Below are 19,370 nucleotides of genomic sequence, written 5' to 3'. Positions count from 1 at the left end.
GCTTGGCAATGCCAGAAATAAACATTTCAATTATTGCTTAATCCAAATTTTTTTTCTTTCCCTGCAGTTCTTTTAAGTAACTTTTTCTTGAGGGCCATATTTGGTAATTTCTCTGGCAGCCAAGTCTATCACTGAAGTACAGGAAATAATATTTCAAGGAACAGTGACCTACACATCTTTTAAACATTTTTGTATTGTTAACTTAGGTAACGTGTGCCTAAGCTTCATAAACTACAACTATAAATATTCACAGCAGGCCAGTGTTTATGGAAAAGAGACAAAGGGAGCCAACATGATAACAGACTGCAGAATACTCTGCTGTGTTATACTGGCCTTTATTTATCAAGAAAAGTGTGCACAAATTTTTGTCAACAGAATTAGAACTGTATGTTCATATATTAGATACAGGTTCTACAAAATTGTCAATATCTATGTAGGTGTATGTGTGTGTTGTTAAAAAGGGTCGCCTTAAAGCAGTAGCTTTATAGCTTGCAAAAACCAGCAACCAGGCAGGTTTTTATTGCAGAAAAGAACAGACAATGCCCCCATACAATAAGGCATACTTACTTGCCCGTTCGCTATATTCTTTAAAAAAAATGGAACTTGCCAGGTATCTCAGCAGGGACTGAATGAATGAAGTTACATCATCCCAGTCTATCAGGATAGCCAAAGATTGGCATCCCATAAGAGAAGAGGAAGAAAATGGTGCCACCCGCAATAAAACTGGGACAGGTGAGTGTATTTGCGATCAGGCAGGTTCATTTTTTTGCACAATCAACATTGCATGTGTCTTCTGCAATGAAAGACAGTATTTTCCCTGAAATATTTTTAAACTGGGTGGCAGCCCCTGTATTGTGACCCAACTTTTCAGTAAGCAGCCAAAAACAGCCACCAACAGTGGTTACTGCGCCCAGCTAAGAGGGGCTGGAGAGAACACTGAAAGGATCTATCTGGTCACAATTTTTTTTAATTTTTACATTTAGATCCAGTTTAATAGAATATAGGTGTTCAGAATTAGCACCAAATAAAAAAAACTTTTTATTTAATACTTCAAAAGTCTATGTATTAAATGGTCTTCTATTATATTATGACATCTTAGTCCGCATTAAATGTAGAATGACTCTCTTCTCAAATGATATTGTCTCTTGCTCTTTTTGTACTTCTGTTGAAGGCTGGAATTTTGCATGGCCAACATAGGAAGTAGCCTAAAGTGGCGGGACTGCCAAGGAAAAAGCCACCCATGCATCATGAGGCTATCAATTATACATACTTGTGTATACAAAAAGGTTCTAGGCTATTGCTCTGGTGTCTAGAAAAAAATCTAGTGTGTGTTTCTTTTTACTGTCCTTGCACTGTACCTGTGCATTTATGCACTAATACCCTACGTACTTACAGTTTGCATACCCTCTGTAGCGTGCATCAAAAACTGAACTTCTAGCATGGTAGCATCGAGTATGGTGAAAGTTTTTAATTCTTTCAGTCTGTTCTAGGTGTACAGATGTATACAGTTAGCAAACAGTTTTTCAGCCACACTGACCTCTATCACTCTTGTCTTAAGACTCTTGTCTGGGTTTCTAAACTAGTGAAACACTAGGCCATACCTCCTCTTAGAAATAGGGAATCTAAAAATATATAAAAAATGGATACACAAAAAATAACTGGTTCAACTCACAAATGCCTTTTTCACAACCACATTTCCCTATTGGCTTATAATAGCTTTTCTTAATTGCAAATGCAAACAATTAGAGACTGGATGAAAGGTCTTACCTATAGTGGAACCTAGTTCCTACGTCCATGAGGTAATTCTTGTCACCATTCATTGATTCAGTTAGTTCAGCCAATCATGCAAGAGGGCAACTAAGGACAGGTGTCCATGGCTGAACAAATGACTAGTGTAGAGGCAGATTTTTGCACTTATGACTCATTTTGAATCAGAAATAGATAAGACTTAGTACTAATGTTTTACTAAAACGCTTTCAATACATACAGTTGGTTTGAGCAAGATCATCTTTACTTTAAGACCTTTGTCACATTTGCAGTTTGCCTAGAAGTTAATTTCCTATTTTAAACAACCCTGACAGCCCCCCCATGCCCAACATTCATGACAACTGAATTCATAGAAATATACCATTGAATTACTGAAGGGTGGTGCTGTTGAGTTTGAGGGCTGGCAAATAGCCAGAAAATGAGCCAAGCCATTGGCTACTTTCATTAAAAATAATTGTAGATGATGGCTCGTGTCCAGGCATTTCTTAAGTTTTTCCATAGTTTCCCAGAACTTAGTGCACAAGGGGTTATTATTATATTTATAGCTTTAAAAAAGCAGCAAACTCATTAAAAGTGTTGAAACTTGATAAGTGCATTTTTAAAATGTCAGAGTGAACTGAAGTTTTATTAAGTTATGTTAGGTGTGTATGCTAGTTGTACTTTGCAAGAACTAAACAACTCTTGGTTATTTTTAGACAGCAATAGCGCCAATTCCATCTGTCATCCTTAGTCTAAACCTAACCTCTTGCCTCTTCACAATAATACATTTCATAGAACAATAACAAATCTTTTAAAAAGTACACCAATACCAGATTACAGACACTGCAAACTATTAATATAAAACATAAGAGCTTTTACTTAATACTATCCAAAAAACAATACTACAAAATGACTGATTTTAAATTTGAAGAAAGATGACATCATAAAGCATGCACTCCATGACTACGAATAATACCGTTAAACAATCTGATTCAGAAAAAGGTGTAAGGGTTAATATAAGATTCACTTACACAGAGTGCTGCAGAAGCCATACTTCACTGTGTGCATTCTGATGGGAAGCCACCTTTCAAGTGATCCAGCCTTAGCAGACAGGTCATGTATTTCTAAATTAAGCTTGTAAGAGAAATTCGCTGGAAAGTTGGCTCTAATTTACCTTCCATGTTCTGCAGTAAAAAGTTAATCATTCTTCAGACACACATAGGCTTCCTGTGCTGCTCCCCAAGGTGTAACGCTGAGAAGCTAGTAACACTTTTCTTGAAAGCAAAGTGCAGAAACTGCAGACAATGATCCTAAAATCCCTTATGAGCCAGTGTTTACATGACGAGGCCTGACAGACATATACTGGGATGGAAAGTCACACCCACATGGTGCTGAAGAGCAGCCTCAACAAAGACTACACGCTACTAGATGCCTAAAAGTGACTGCTAGAAACCTTACACTTTGTACTCCATGGAAAGGCATAATGGAACTTGCTTGATATATGACAAACGGAGAAACATCAGTGTTTGGTCAAGTGATTGACTGTCATGCACTTTAACATTATGTTTGACAAAATGATCCAAAATGATCTCCCATCCTATTGTGCGTGAAATTCCCCCACCTACTAGATTGTAAGCTCTTCAGGGCACGGTCCTCTCCTCCTGTATCACTGTCTGTATTAGTCTGTCATTTGCAATCCCTATTTAATGTACAGCGCTGCGTAATATGTTGGCGCTATATAAATCCTGTTTATTAATAATAATAATAATAATAATACTGTGCTCCCTTTTATCTTTTGACACATGAGCAGGTTAGCTACATACAATGAATTTAGAAAAAATTATTGAAGATGCTAATTAGACTAAGGCTGCGTAAACACGTGCAAAAATTGTCGTTGGAAAGGAACGATCAACGAAAGATTGTTCGATAACTGTAAACAAAAAAATTGCACAACCACTGGTCAACGACGCTGACAAACGAGTAATCTCACTGTAAATGAACGTCTGTTCCGCCGGATCTAATTGGGCGACAATCGTTCGTAATCTATTGTGTGTACGGTCATTCAGTGATCGTAGATTGTTCTGTGATACACTTTCTCCTGTACATGTCACTTCCTGCATGGTTTTAATGAAGGTTCAAATGAACCTTCCTAATGTGTACATTATTGGGGGATTATATTTGAATGATCGTATCGTTACAGCATATACAGAATTGTGCACTATACGATCGTTCTAAATATTCGGGAATGATCGTTCATTTTCAAATGATAATTATTGCACATGTGTACCTAACCTAAAACTACATACCTGCACAAGATACGGTAATTGTTGATTGATTGTAATCATTTCGGGTGAAAATTGTGAGTACAGCTGACCCCTGATGTCCTATAGCATTCTTCATGGTGGATCACTAAACAACTGGTCAAGTATGACTGCTATAATTTTCTGTGTGGAATGCCTTCTGCTTATGCTCCCCTCCTCAGGACTGAACAGCACCATATGTACAGTGATTGTTCATTCAAATCTCACTAGAAGCAATCACAAAATTTTTTTTACAAAACTCAACTAGACCAATTTTTAATGGGTCTACGGCTCCCCATTACATAGATTTTTTTACAGGAACCTAAAACAAGGAAAAAAATTGGGTTATTTTAAATCTCCCTCTCTCTCTCCACGTTTCGCAGTGACTTTGCTTCTTCGGGAGTATGGCTGATATATGTTAAAACTGTAGATAAAACCAATCAATCAAAATAAAACCAATCAAGACTGCAGAGTCAGGGATCGGAAGCACGGCATATACATATGCTGGGGTAAACTGACAATGATCTGATGCTTAACTAACAGATAAGCCAGAATAGGCAAAAAGTTTTCATATCTGTATGTGTTCTCCTGTATGATGTGTATAGAGCAGTGCTCACAGCTCTGTTACAAAACAGGGAGGGAGAATGTGAGAGAAGAGTAGCAGTGAATTGCCTGGTAGCAGACTAAAAGGAGGACAAAGTATCACAGATGACAGAGATCCTTAGAGATGGGTGACTCATATAGCAATTTTAGCATCAAATACAATGCCATCATAGCCTGCTACATAACCCAGTATATTTTTATATCATGCAAAGGTTTCAAATTAAACAATATTTGATTTGGGTGAGCATAAATAGCAGGTGCATTATTAAACCAATTATTTGTTAATGCTTTCTAAACTGTGACCTATGCAATACTGGCATCAACTGTGTTTACTTTAATTAAACCTCCCTTTAAATAGGAAATTCGGCTATTCAAAGCATATAATCTGGACAAGTGGGTCCTACGCTGCTCAAACTTTCTTTTAAATACTCTTGTTCTTTGCATGGTATTTATATACCCACTAATCCACTGCTCTATCTGTAAAGAAATAGAGAAACAAATTGGTTTATTGTTTGGTTGAGGTTAAGTAACTCCAAAGAAGGAAACAAAAGAAAAAGAAAGTATTGTTTGTTACTAACACTAAAAATAAAGCTGATTTGTGATTTATTTGGTAATGATTTATTGGTGATGCAGCAAACCTGGAATGAATTTCCTAAAAGTCATTTGCTTTTTGTTGGCAAATGTTTTCAATCCAGGACCAGATCTGTTCCACGTTTGCTGGATAACCTAGGTTCTCCCATGAAAATGTATCTGTTCCAATCTTAGAGAGTGTTAAACAATCAAGCCCAGAGTATGATGTAACAATAATAAAAACCATCTTTCAAAATTCTCTTTGGTTATCTTATACATACCCTGCCGATTGCAGCTATGTAGGTTGTACCCGGGTATGTCGTACTCAAGTATATGAATAAATACTAATGTGTAAATGTATTCATTGGTAATATTTGTTTCTTCAAATACAGGTTGAGGCGATTCCTTGAAACATGTGAAGACACAATTCATAGCCTACATGTTATTCTTGAAACTGGGATGCTGGCTCAGAGATAATATCATATATAACCTGGTGCCTGTGCAGTTCTTGGCGGCTACTGTGTATTGTGACAAGTCAGCAAACAATTTTTCTAGTCTTGCAAAGCTATAGATAGGTCCACTTAGCTTTATGGATATGTAAGGGTTTATAAAATCTATACTGCAGCAGGTGTTCAAACATACTAGAAACCTGCTGAGAGACTGCAATAACATAAATGGAATCCAATAATCAAATCTGGCTCATTACCACAGCACATATCTTCATGTATATATACCTTAATATGTTTTTTATGTTTTACAGTCTTACTAGAGGAAGTTGTACATTTGTAATAAGTAAACACTAGCCAGTTTTTTTATCCATTTAAATGTAATGCCAGCCTAGTAAATTAAAGTACCATTCTGTATTTAACAGTGATCAGCATCAAGCAATGCTATGTTTCAAGACGAGAAATACATCTTCAAAGGAACTCCAGTGTCAAGACAGGTGTAATGGAAAAGAAGCTCATTAGCACAGCATTAGGAAGAGTGATCATTCTAATTTCATTTTAAGAGGCAGAAGCTGCCTCCAGGCAGTCTTTCACATATACTTCTACAACTTTGTAAAATTAAAAAGTTTCTTATGGCACATGCTTCAGATAAAATGCACTTTTAAAAGGTGTTATATCCAAGAAATGTGATAGTGTGTGATATATACTAAAAAAAACACTCCTTAGTCATGCTAATTGGTATGCAATATAGAATTTGTTTTTAAAGTTTTGCACAGCATAAACATAAAAAATTATGGTATATTTCTTCTCTGGCATACCATCTGAAACATATAGTATAGAAAATATCATTAACCCATATGCAAACCATAGACACATGATATAAAAAATCCCGTTCATACCTATGGTGGAATACTAAGGGGTTGGTGCAAAATAAACTGTTGCTGTGTGCCAGGGGTGGCAAACATCACGGAGGGTAATACTTTTTCCAAAAGCAACTGCAAAGTCAAATTCAATTTGTCATTTTTTTGGAACCAAGCAGTGTTCCACAGCAGCCATGTACACAAAATGGTTCTTCTAAATGGCAGCAGTTGCACTGCGGTTCACCACAAGTATAAAATGGCCCTTAATGCGCCTAAATGTTTCTTCAATCCTGCTTTTGCCTTATTACATTTTAGTAACATTAGGTTTGGCATGCCCTAACTTGAAAGAATAAACCAATGAACCATGACCAGGGTAGCTCAGAGGTCCAGATATATCTACTTCCACTGTTTAACCAACTTCTGCCTTAATTTAATCCACCTGTCCATTCACTACCTATTCATTCACATTTTAACTTGTAACTTAAAAGACACCACACTAGGATGGGTCCTTCTAGGGATCTCTATCAGCACTAAGTCCACTGTCTTCTAGGACCTTGTCCACCCACTACCATATAGTGACTAAACAAAAAGCTAGACTCAGGGAGGATAAATGTCTTGCCATATCTACTTTTTTTTGCTCCTTTGACACCCCACGATGTATACCTTTCACCTATTGTACACCTTTCCTTTTTAGCTTGATGGGCTAACATGAATTTTGGTAAGAAATTAGGTGCCAAAGCATTTGAATCTGCCAGTTAAATGGCACCACTTTCCCTGTTCGGGTCTTTTTGTGTGATGTGTTTGCCTGTAAAATGAATGAAAATACATACAAAATGAAAATGTCAATAAATCTGCTATGACATACATCAACACATTACACATGAACATTGATAACTAGTTTTGATCCCTTTAAATGATATCTCTTAGTGGGTGCTCTTTCTGGCAAGTCCAAAACAAATTCCCACATTCCCTTATGGGACAAATTAGGGTGTTGCCTTTAAAAATTAACAGAAACTAAAGTGTATCTAAGTAAAAACTTTTTTTTTAAATTATTTTTGCTTTGGATAGAGTGAAGGAGGATTAGATCACCTGCCTAAAGCATTCAGAAGCTCTCTTGGAAAGATCCCTTGATTTTCTGTCTGGTTAAAAGTTGTCACCAGAAAAGGAAATGTATTATTCAGGGTTTAGGAAAACCAAGTTGCAGCCCTTAGTGAAGACTTTTTCCAACACAAGCAGGGGGAAGAAACACCTCTTTGGGATTTTAATGTAGAAATAAAATTTAAAACTGCTATTCAGATAACAGGAAACCTTGCAGAAAGCAAAACAGAAACATCTTGGAAGAGGAAAATCAATACATATAATAATGAAGCTATATCCTAAATGTTATTCAAAGATCATTTTTTTATTTCAGATTTTTATTATTATATTTTACTTTTTTTTGGGTCTTATTATAAAGCAGTAAATCTGACATTTACTGAAACATTCCCTGTTTGAGTAATAATACTGCCATTGAAACTTAGAGACCTGGAAGATTCTCCAGCAGGAAATGTTTCAGTGAACGACATGTTCACTGTTTTATATATAAACCCCCTTATAGGTAATAATAAATCATAGGACAAGGCCTTGTCAACCTGTTACATTACAAGTATATTTGCAAGTAAAAGAAAAACAGGAATAGGACATAATTTTCCAAAGTTTGCTGTAGAGAAGGATAGTTAATGGTATGTTGTAATTTCCTCTGAGATGAACTAATCACAGCTAGGTTCACAATTACCATGCAAACCACATTTTTATTTTCTATTATAGTAAATCTGCCCTGGGAAAAGGCAGTATTACTGACTGTGGACCTACTACATCTGCTTCATAAAGGGGCCAAGAGAAACTGAAAAGTACCTAAAACAAAAAAATACACTTACCTTCAATCCAGCAGGGCAGTTTGATCCATCCGGAGGTGTCTTCCATCGGGTCCCGCGTCGTTCCAGCATCAGTCCCGAGCCGGCGCGCCGGGCGGCACCATCTTCCCCTCTTCTTCCTACATCACCCGACCCAATATGGTGACGTAGGTTGGAAAAAAAACTTGCCGATCTCACTGTGCATGCATGAGATCAGCAAATGTTTCCCTTTTCACGTAAAGGTTTCTTCTGCATGAGCCGAAGGAGCACCCAAGAACCTCCCGGGATGCGTGACATAGGCATCTACCTGCTGCACACAAAAAACAAACACTTTAAAGAAAAACAACAGAATTTTTTCATAAAATGATTGTCCACCCTTTTATGTAAAGTGAAATTTCTGAGTTTAGGTACCCTTTAAGCTTTGTGTTTTTCAATAATGAGTACAGTGCATCTAAGCTAAAGCTTTTAATGAAGTGGGAAACATTTTAAAAAAGCTAGCAGGTGTTGGTGAAGTCAGAGATTCCTTTTAAGAAATCCTTCACTTCCAGTTTTGTAAAAATTTGCCAGAAGTGATGGAAAATCTAGTACTCCACAAAAGACTTAAAACCTGACAGGTGTTTTAAACTTCTTCTCACATTCTATCCACAACAACTGAGCTATAGATGCACAATAAATAGTTCCTAATTATGCCATAAAATACAGCTAAATCAAAATGCAAACTAGTGATAAAAAGCATATGGTGCAATGTTCCATCAGAAAACTTATACTCCAGGTTGTAGGAAATTCTGTTACCAGGTACGCTTATTGCTACAAATCAAGCATTCTTCCATAAAAGTAAAACTATTGGAATAATTTACTTTTGCTTCATCCTCTTAGGTCCCCTGCTAACATCTGCCATACAAGATTATATTATCTCCACTGAATTTCAATCTGTCCTAAAAAAAAAAACAATCAATTTCCCAATATTTTATTTACAGGTGTTTTACCTCCCTTGGTGAAAATAAATTGTCTTTTAATATTCTAACTACGATACTCAATATAAAATATTTTATTTTTTAATTTACCTACATGTAGGGGATAGCTTTATTTTATTATTTGCTTTGTGTTCTATATTTCCTAAGAGATAGAAGAAGGAAAGCATTGATTTTGTTAAAAGCCCAGCAAGGCAGGAATTCACACTGTGTGTGACGAGCCCGTGGAATGGGTAAGATGAATGACACGCAGATAGCAAGCAGCAGCATCCACTTCTTTGGCAGAGACATCGATATAACTACAGTTGTTGTCCTTGGATTAAAATCTCTGTGGCCCGAATCCCAGATGGCTCACAATTTCTATGATTAGAGGCTGCTAAATTACTTTTCATGCCATAAGTTCTAAACAGTGATTTGTGAGGATGAGGTTGAACACGGTCTTAGATTTGTAGCTTTTTTTGAGCAATTCATTTAATTACATCAACTAGGATGTATAATCATTTTAACATTTTAACAATTACTTTGGGACCATGCAATGAAGAACTTCTTCTGCCCTAGGGAGTCCATCCTTTTTGTTTTTTTTCCATGTTACACAAATATTGCACAAATATTATTTGGCATTTATAGAAGGTCCTAGTTTATTAAAGTTATGTGAAGTGCACCAAAACTGTATTTATTTAGAACATCCAATCACATGCAGATGAAGCTCTTGTTGTAACACATTTATTAATTTGATTCACTTTACACATTAATAAATAAGGCCCTCCATTCAGTAAATTTTTACTGAATGCATCTCCTGGCTCCTATGTACTGGTAAAGGTTCATTTATGTCACTTGTCATAGCAACATTATATGTAAACTAACAAATGTCTTGGACCTTTCCAAGAATAAATTCTGATTTGGACAACAGTAAAAAGTAGCGAACTGTTGACTATATTTTTCATTGAATGTAACAGGCAACACTAGTCTCTCTGAAGAGTGGTAAATCTAGGGAATTATGGGTCCAGGATGGGACTGAGACCATGTGCTCGTTCTTTTCTACTTACCAATAGTCAGACAATACTATATTCACAGTTATTCCATCTTTAACAGGTGCCATCACATTTGCTCTATGCATCTCAAGGGATTACTAATGCAAACACTCAACCCCTACTAAGAAGAAAAATTCTGTGGGGTTTCGGATTAACAACTTTTGCTTAGATCCTATATTTTGTTTTATTATCCTAAAGGTATTGGCTCATGATAGCCTTAATTCAAATATGTAAATTTCTTGCTTCTATGCTTCAACGCTGCTACCACTTTTCTTGTCCTAACTTGTAATGAAATCTCTATCTTGCAAACTTTTTACTTGTATTATTTAAACTTGTTTGGTTTACCTAGTGTAACTTTTAAAAGACAGTCATTCAAAGCTGTAGGGCCCAGCAGATGTCAAAGCACTCGGCTGCTCCTTAGCCAACCTACAAATCACACTGTAGATAACCAGATTTACAGGTAGCGGTATTTGCAAGTGGAGTGAATCGTGCGGACAAAATCGACCCGTCACTTTTGGGAACCATACCACAACTTGGCTCAGCCACATCCAAAACATGGTTTCCATCAACTTCCCTTCACTTAGGAGTGGATGAGACCACGATTCAGAATGCACCAGAATGCCACTGCCTATTGCAGGTCTGAAAGGGCTCTTGATCCCTAGGTCAGAGACTGATCTACCTCTATCATATTTTCACAGGCTTCCACAGTAATTTTGTATACATTCTGTCTTTTCAAAGAAAGCACTGCAAACAACAAAGGTAACACCTTCACTGCAGTAACTGATTGCATCCATTCAGAATTCACTAATTGACTGCGCTTCATAGATGGAGTTCACGCATTCTAGTTGTTCTTTATACTTCCTAATTAAAAAATAGTTTATGAGGTAGAAGGTAAAACCCTTGTCCATCAAGTGTCTATCACCTACAACTTTGGTCCGAAGGAAAGCAAAACTAAAGATACTGCTTAAATTATACCAATTTTGCAACAAATCATTTAAATAGCTTTATCAATCCAGGTATTTTTTCAGTTGTTAACCTGCTCATTTTTGTCTCTTGAAAATGTAAAAACAAGAATAGACATTTACTCAGAAATGAATTTTCCTTTTAAATTAACCCACAGCTTGATTTGTTATCATTATATGGACTTTTTTTTACAATGATTGAATTTCCTTTCAGCATATAAGAAATAAGCAGGTGTAATAAAGGTAAAAGCAGGAGTTTGTTGCTATAGCTAATGAATTATTCAAGAAGTGGTATCACATTTTTATGTGAAGGTTTGAATGTATCTCTTGATGCATATGCTGCCATAATAATTAGACCCCTTTCAACATAAATCACAATAAAACTGGAGACAACTAACTCGATATAATCAGTTTGAGTCGCAGAAGATAAAAGCCTCCTGAAGAAAATTAATTCCATACAATACAGCTTATGAAACACATTCGGCTACATTTTTCAATGATCTTGACTTGAAATTCAGGAGACTTGGCAATTTACAGACCTGAAATACAACACTGAATTCTGCATCTATAAATAATATATAATAAAGAAAAGCAATGATACATCTGTACACTAGCATACCGGATAGGCTCTGGGGTAGTGTTAAATGAAAGCAATACAATGGATATAGTGGTACAACTACTATAGACACAGAGAAGGGAAAAAGCTCCAGCGCCTCCAAGGATGCATGATAGCCCACTTGGTTTTGTGCAAAATGAAAATTGTACTACAAATATAATTATGTTATCCTGTTGCAAGAAACACTCATAACACCCATGGACACTGATTAGCAGAATTTTGTATTTTCTACCATGATCTCACAAAATGACTGTTGTATTCTCAAATAAAGTTTCTTTTTGACATTCATATATCAGAGCTGTGTTGGGCAGCCTGGCTTATAAGGTTAAAGAAAAGTAAACATGCACATTTCCCCATACTTTGTGTCCCCATACAGTTAATAAAACATAACATATTCACCATGTTTAGGGCTAGTTAGCTGCAATATTACTTTTGTTTTTGGTTTAGATACACATTTTAGTTTATACTAGCACCAACAAGCAGCCTTTCCTTTACCAACAATTATAGCACATGCACATCTTCTCATGAGATTCCCATTTGTGTTTCCCGCATACATATATCAACACCCTAGGGGAATGGATAGAGGTTGAAATTAGGACTTTTCTAATGACCAAAGGGCAACATTTTCTATACATACAATTGCTGTTTAATCTGAGATTTGGGTTTGCAACAGCTGAGGAAATGGATTATGAAAGTTTACATAGTTGAGAAAAGGATGGTTGAATGGTTGAAAAAATTTGTAAATTATTTTTTTTCTGTTTATGAACACATAAAACTTAATATATCTTCACACATATATTTAGAAATATATTTATTAACCTAAAGTAACTGACGGAGAACATTTCACTTTCCAAAATCAATACCTACTGTTCCACTTGGAGGCAGCACAATACATATATAACAAATTCTGGATATCCCTGGAACTAAGCTGCAGTAAGTCGCCATATCTCATCAGTCTGGATGCAATTCTACAACAACCAGTGTAAAGTTATTAGACTGTAAGGTAACAATATAATATTGCAGTAGATAATGTGGGAAAGGTAAATACATTTATTTCAGCTAATTCATCTTTTCTTTGATTTAAATTTTTTATTAGAGAAAATGCCTATACCGAGCAATGCATCAATAAAGGATGTAATTGAATATGATGCTAAAGCCATGTTGTTCCCAGCTAAAGTGTGCCGAACAAACTGTACATTTCTGAAGAAATTGTATTGACATTTTCCTGCTGTGAATTAGTGTAACAGAATAAACGCAGCAACTGTCGAACAGCATCCAATCAATATGGAAGCGAGTATAAAAGGTATTACGCCTTAGGCCGTGCTGTGCTTTCTTCTGACTAGGGCAAAGATTGTTTTGTATGTACTGGCCAGTAGAACCGGTGCCAATGATAGTTTACTTTTAAGTGCAGTCCTGCATTTATAGCTCTTAGGGAAAGGATAAGTGGAATTTATCTGCCAGTCTTTGGTACGTTTTGGATTCCATTACTCCTGCAAAAATATTCTTCTTAACATATAATAAATTTGAAAGCAAGAAACAGACTATACATTTCTAGAGGATTAAAAGAATCTGCTGCACAGGTTGGCATAAATCTGACACGTTTGTCTTAAAGCAGAATAATTAAAAAGAATCACACGCCTTCGCTCTCTTCACACCTGGCCTCAATTGGGTCGTGTGCTGTCCTGGATTCCACCTATGTCACCTGACCTCGCACTGCGCAGATGTGAAATTGGATGACATATCCTTCTGTGACTGTAAAAAAGGAGTGCCAATCTCATTGCCCATGCATGAGATCGGTACTTTTTTTTCAATGCTTGAAAAAGTCCAATCTGCAGCAACATGAAGCCTCCTGGATAAGTGACATTGGTATCCCAAAAGGCTCTGAGCTCCCATTTAGTCTTTACCGCCAAGGTAGTAAAGACAAAAGGTGGTTAGGGGGAAAAAAAAACACATTTTTTCTTTATATAAAAGGGTAGATTAACCTTTTATGTAAAGTAGTAATTGTGGTAACAGGTCTGCTTTAAAAGACAGGTAGACACAACTATCGCTTCCCTCTGTTTTACAGAGGTAATGTTTCTGGCATTCCCTTACAGAATCTAAGGACACTAGAATGCAATTGAATGTTGGTATGGTAAAGTTTTTCCTTTCATGTTATATACTGCATAGTTTGTGGCCCTTTACAGGCCCAGTCTCTATGAATACTTAAAAATTAAATTCTTGCTGTGAGTTTTTTTCTTTTCTAGAAAAAAACACTTCAGTTCAAAAGGTACATAGTTTTTTAAAGCATTTTTTCAAGTGTTTGAAAATAATTTAATAAAACTACATTTTTGTAATAGTTCTTCATTTCTAGGAACCAATCCAGCAAACAACACTGCAGCTTTGTGGATAAGAAGAACTTGTGAATGAAATATAATTCTGGAATGATAAATTTATGTTTCAGCTCAGCTGCTCTCATATTTTTAATCCCACAATGATCTTCCCTGACCACCTATGGTATACTTAGCTGCTTGGTACTTTGACCGCCTCTTTTATTTATGTCCATCATTACTGACAAAGGTACTTACAGTACAACCACCTCTTTGGAAGTATCATTATGTTGTGACATACACATTTGCACTAGCAGTTACATTTTCGGGACAAACTTTCTTATGTATACCTTCACTTACCAGTACTAAGTAAACCTATTCATCCTGATCAGAGTGGTTTTCTGCCACTGAGAGAGGCTAGGGACAATACAACCTGTACCCTAAACATCACAGACACTTGTAGCCGGCTATTGCAATTTATGCTTCTCTCTACAAATGCGGAGAAAGCATTCGACCGGGTAGATTGGTCTTTTCTTCTCACCACATTAGAATATTTGGGGCTGAGAGGTTTATACAGTGTGTTAGAGCCCTATACACAACCCCCAGCCAGAGTGCGCATAAACAGGGAACTCTCCCAACCGTTCAATATCACAAATGAAACAAGACAGGGGTGCCTTCGGTCATTTTGAAAACAAGGTGGCAGCCTATCCAGACAACCTGTTATTTTTTATCTCTTCACCAGTCATGACCCTTCCTAATCTGCTAGAAGAATTTCGTACATACGCAAATTTATTGAATTATTGAATCATGCTCCAGAAGTCAGAAGCTCTGAATGTTACCGTCCTGAGACAAACTCAATTTGCTCTAACAGCCTCTTTCTCTTTTAGCTGGGCATCCACTACCTAGGTACACAGATACCTGCTGATTTGTCATGCATTCTGGAACTTAACTTTTTGCCACTTCTCAACTGTATTAGGAAGGACCTCCAGAAATGGCGTCAAATGGCCTTTATATGGTTTGTGAGATGTAATATAGTAAAGATGAACGTGATGCCTAGAGTGGTATGTATGTTACAGGCACTCCCGGTACAGGTAACTTTGCATATTATGAGTAAATTCAGGTAAGAGTTTATGAGGTTCATATAGTCTTCGGGCTCTCCTCGGATAGGAGTTAAAATTTCGAAATTTCCAAAGGCAAAGGGAGGTATGGCATTTCAAGACCCAATATTATATCAACAGGCGGTTCACTTGACTAGGTTGTTGGACTGGTGAACTAACAAGGGGTCTAAACTCTGAATAAGCTTTGAAGACACTCTATCACCAACCCCAATTGACGTTTTGGCATGGGTTTTTCTCCTCTCAAAAGGTAGTTGATTATCCATCTCCACTGTCTCCCATACTGGGATGTCCGGAGTTTCAATCTGGGATCTCTGATGCAATTTTTCGCCAGTGGCATGCCAAGGGTGTTTACAGGGCATTTCATTTTCTACAGGATAGGTCATGGTATCCCTTGCCTGAGCTGCAACGTGCTAGGGAGTTGCCCCCTTTGGATCCCTGGCACTGTATACAACTTACTTTTGTGTTCTGCGCCCTTCCACAGCCAGCAACCTTTTGGGGCTCCTTGAATCCCTGTGTTTAGCGGGGAATCTCCCGAAAGGTTCCTTGGACCAGGCACTGTTAGCTGTACATGCACCTGAAACTCCTGGCTTTGTGACCCGGTGGGAGACAGACTTGAAAGTGAAATTTTCTAAAGTCACTTCAGTTTAGCCACAAGGGTGCAGTTTTCAATGAATACCAGGAGGCGAATTACAAGCTGGCCACTCGGTGGTATAGAATGCCCTCTAAATTGGCTAAAATCTACCCCCATACTTACAATATCTGCTGGAGATGTGGATCGACTTCTGGTACGTTATTGCATATTTTTGGGGAGTGCCCTTCTTTGTCTACTTACTGGTCCTCTGTGGCAGACCTTGTCCATAAGCTTCCAGATATTAATATTAAAGATAAACCCGCTTTGGCGTTACTCCATGTCTCTGATATGTTGTAAAAAGCATACAAAAAATCTTTATTACTACATCTCCTAAATGTTGCGAAGGCATGCATTCCTGCAATGTGGAAGTGTGACAAACTGCCAGCCCTTGAGCAATGGCTAAGGAGGGTGGTGGATGTTTACCATATGGAAGACCTGAAGACAGCTGGGAGGAATCAGACCGATAAACTTATCCAGACCTGGTGTTACTGGGTTCATTTTAGTACATCTGCAGAGTATGGTAGATTGGCCAGTGACTCTTGTTGTGAAGAGTGAGTTATTGGCCCTGATTTATTAAAGTTCTTCAAGACTGGAGGGAACACACTTTCATCAGTGAAGCTGGGTAATCCAGCAAACCTGAAATGGATCTGTCCAGTATTGAAAACATTTGCTAACAAATAGCTAATGACGTTTATGAAACCCATTCCAGGTTTTCTGGATTACCCAGCTTCACTGAAGAAATGGTATTCCCATCTTCCCCCCACCACACTCTCCTCTCTATTCTTTTCTTTCTTCTTCTTTTCCTTCTGCAAATATATAAAAAACTGAGATACTGGGGTTTCTCTTTATTCTACTATTCTGTCATTGCAGTATCTTACATTGTCATGTAAACCTTGGACTATCTCAATAAAAATTATTAAAAGAAAAAAAAAAGTATACCTTCACTTCTTATCTATGGCTGCTTTGACCAGAGAAGAAGCAAGAGTAGACACACTAAGGCCGTGGTCGGCAAACTCCAGCCTTTAGGCCAGATACGGCCTAGCCGGTAGTTCGTTCCAGCCTCACCCCCCCCCCAACGAAAGGAGGCGTTAGAAACTGGCGGAGATGCCGGAGCTCTGGTGCCGCCCCCTTGCAGTTGCTCCCCTATTTACTGTGGCCAGGTGTATTGATGAAATGAAACTCAATTGTACAGTAGGGACAATGCAAAATAACCAAAACACTAACACACCTAACAGTATTTTTCTGTGCTTGAAGTGCGTTTAAAGGGATATATATTTTTTTTGACATGCAGATTTTTAGTTTTCAATTTGACATACACGTTAAATACTATTGTTGGCAGCAATGAACAAATCTTTTGTATGACATAATGACTGATCAATGAATCACATTTTGCATTCCAGGAAAAGAACATTTCTAATAAACAAAGAATCTGCAAGCCAATTTTGTACTCTGATTGGCATATTAGTCACACTATGGATAGTTTGGTCAAAACATTAATGTTCTTGCAAAGCAGTGCCTTTAGTTAGCACAGACAAATAGAAATGGGGATATTTTTAGAAGGAGATGTTGGAGAAAATCCCATAGACCACAGAGATCTCACACACATAAACTCATCAGTTATTTTAATGGGTACACCTTGCTAGTACCAGGTTGGACCTCCTTTTGCTTCAGAACTGCTGTAACTTTTTATGGCATAGATTCAACAAAACGGTAGAAACATTCCTCGTGGAATTTGGTCTATATGAAAAATGACATGCTGGCATCATACAGTTGCAGATTCGTTGGCTGCACATCCATAATGGGTTAATCACACCCCAAAGGTGCTCTATTGGATTGTTATCTGGTGAATTTAGAGGCCATTTGAGAACCCATTGCCATGTTCAAAAAAATCGATCTAGGATTATTTGAGTTTTGTGACATGGTACAGTATCCCGCTGGAAAGAGCTATGATAGGAACACCGCAATCATAAAGGGATGGGCAATGTCAGTAACAATACTAAGGAAGGCTATGTCATTTAAACAATGTTCAATTGGTAGTAATTCAAGGTTTAGCATGTTGTGCATTTTGAGATGGTTCGGCATACCTTGGTTGTAATAAGTTTTATTTGAGAAACTGTTTTCTTTCTATCAGGTGGATCCAGTCTGGGCATTCTTACCTGACCTGTCGCATCAACAAAGCATTTTGCATAGAAAAATGCGGTTCACTGAATATAACTTTTTTCGGACCCTAGAGATGTTTGTGTCACCAGTCTGGCACAATACCCATGCCATTTTCAAGATATTAAAATCACCTTTCCCCCCCCCATGTTTGAACTTCAGCAGGTCATTTTGATAATGCCTACATAACTAATTGCATTGAGTTGCAGCTTTATTTTTTCTGCATACATTTTGCACATCATACATTTTTACCCTTTCCAATTCCATTAACCAAAGTGCTGATATTGTATAAAGTTAAAGAAAGAAGAAAAGAGGCTTTTTGTGGCAAAGGAGATTGAGTGTATTGATAAACAAAAACAATATAATGGTTCTACATATTAACATTGTTCTCCGATGCTAACTGTGCTATACATAGTCCTTCTATGCAACACAATAAAATTTGTTGACAAATAAAACATCTTGTCTCAGGACCCGACACATTTCGCCTAAAAGGCTTCCTCAGGGGTAGGGGAGACATAAATAAATTGGTTGGTTAATGTTGTGGGGAATGAATATGGCACCACTGGATGATGCAATAGGCATAGGAGGGAATAAAGTCCACATCCACAGTAATCTCTATAGATGTCCAGTAATCTCTATACTTTACTTTATACCAGAGGAATAAAGTGTTCTTTTAGAGAGAAAGTTTTGAGTCTTCGAGGGACGATGTTTAAATAATCCAATGCTGTAAGGTCCTATTCAAATGAGCAATGGTGATATAGTGGAAGATGGGATGCATGAAGCCGGACTAAAGTATTTTCTTCTTTCTTTTACTTTATAGTCTAATAGGCTTGGCAAGTGTATTCTTTGTATACTTCTAGTGACCCTCTCTCTAGACAAATATTTACACAAAATGCTGATATTGCTAATTTGTCCGGTTCGAAAGATCCATTAAGAAGAAGTGAGGTAAAATTTCCCTTAGAGTCAAGACAGCAATAAAAATGTGTAAGGCCTGTAGATTTAGGGTAACAAAGGACAATATTATGTCAATAGCCAACTGAAGATCATCATTATTTAACAATAAAAACATGACAACAGTTCTAACTGTTTAATTGCTAAACCTTTTGACTGTTGTTGGACTAACTGAAACCGCAACTAAAAGCCAGCTGCCAGGGACAATGC

General features: G+C 37.2%; 1 protein-coding gene across 4 annotated transcripts in view; it reads right to left on the bottom strand.

Annotated features, from left to right (window-relative positions):
- Window positions 1-19,370, bottom strand: part of ARHGAP24 (Rho GTPase activating protein 24) — a 413,470-nt gene that overhangs the window by 71,197 nt on the left and 322,903 nt on the right. Inside the window, exon 1 of one of the 4 annotated variants that reach the window (XM_072405450.1) lies at window positions 2,778-2,930. The exons of the other annotated variants lie outside the window; for them this stretch is intronic. Within the exon in view, the coding sequence (XP_072261551.1) occupies window positions 2,778-2,814 (37 nt within the window). The 5' untranslated portion in view covers window positions 2,815-2,930. Of the gene's footprint in view, window positions 1-2,777; window positions 2,931-19,370 lie in introns of those variants that run through there. 4 annotated transcript variants of the gene reach the window in all.

The sequence above is a fragment of the Pyxicephalus adspersus genome, chromosome 3 (assembly GCF_032062135.1).
Source record: "Pyxicephalus adspersus chromosome 3, UCB_Pads_2.0, whole genome shotgun sequence".
NCBI classification, from domain to species: Eukaryota; Metazoa; Chordata; class Amphibia; order Anura; family Pyxicephalidae; genus Pyxicephalus; species Pyxicephalus adspersus.
The sequence above is the reverse complement of the archived record's forward strand: the minus strand, read 5'-3'. Positions and strand labels throughout refer to the sequence as shown.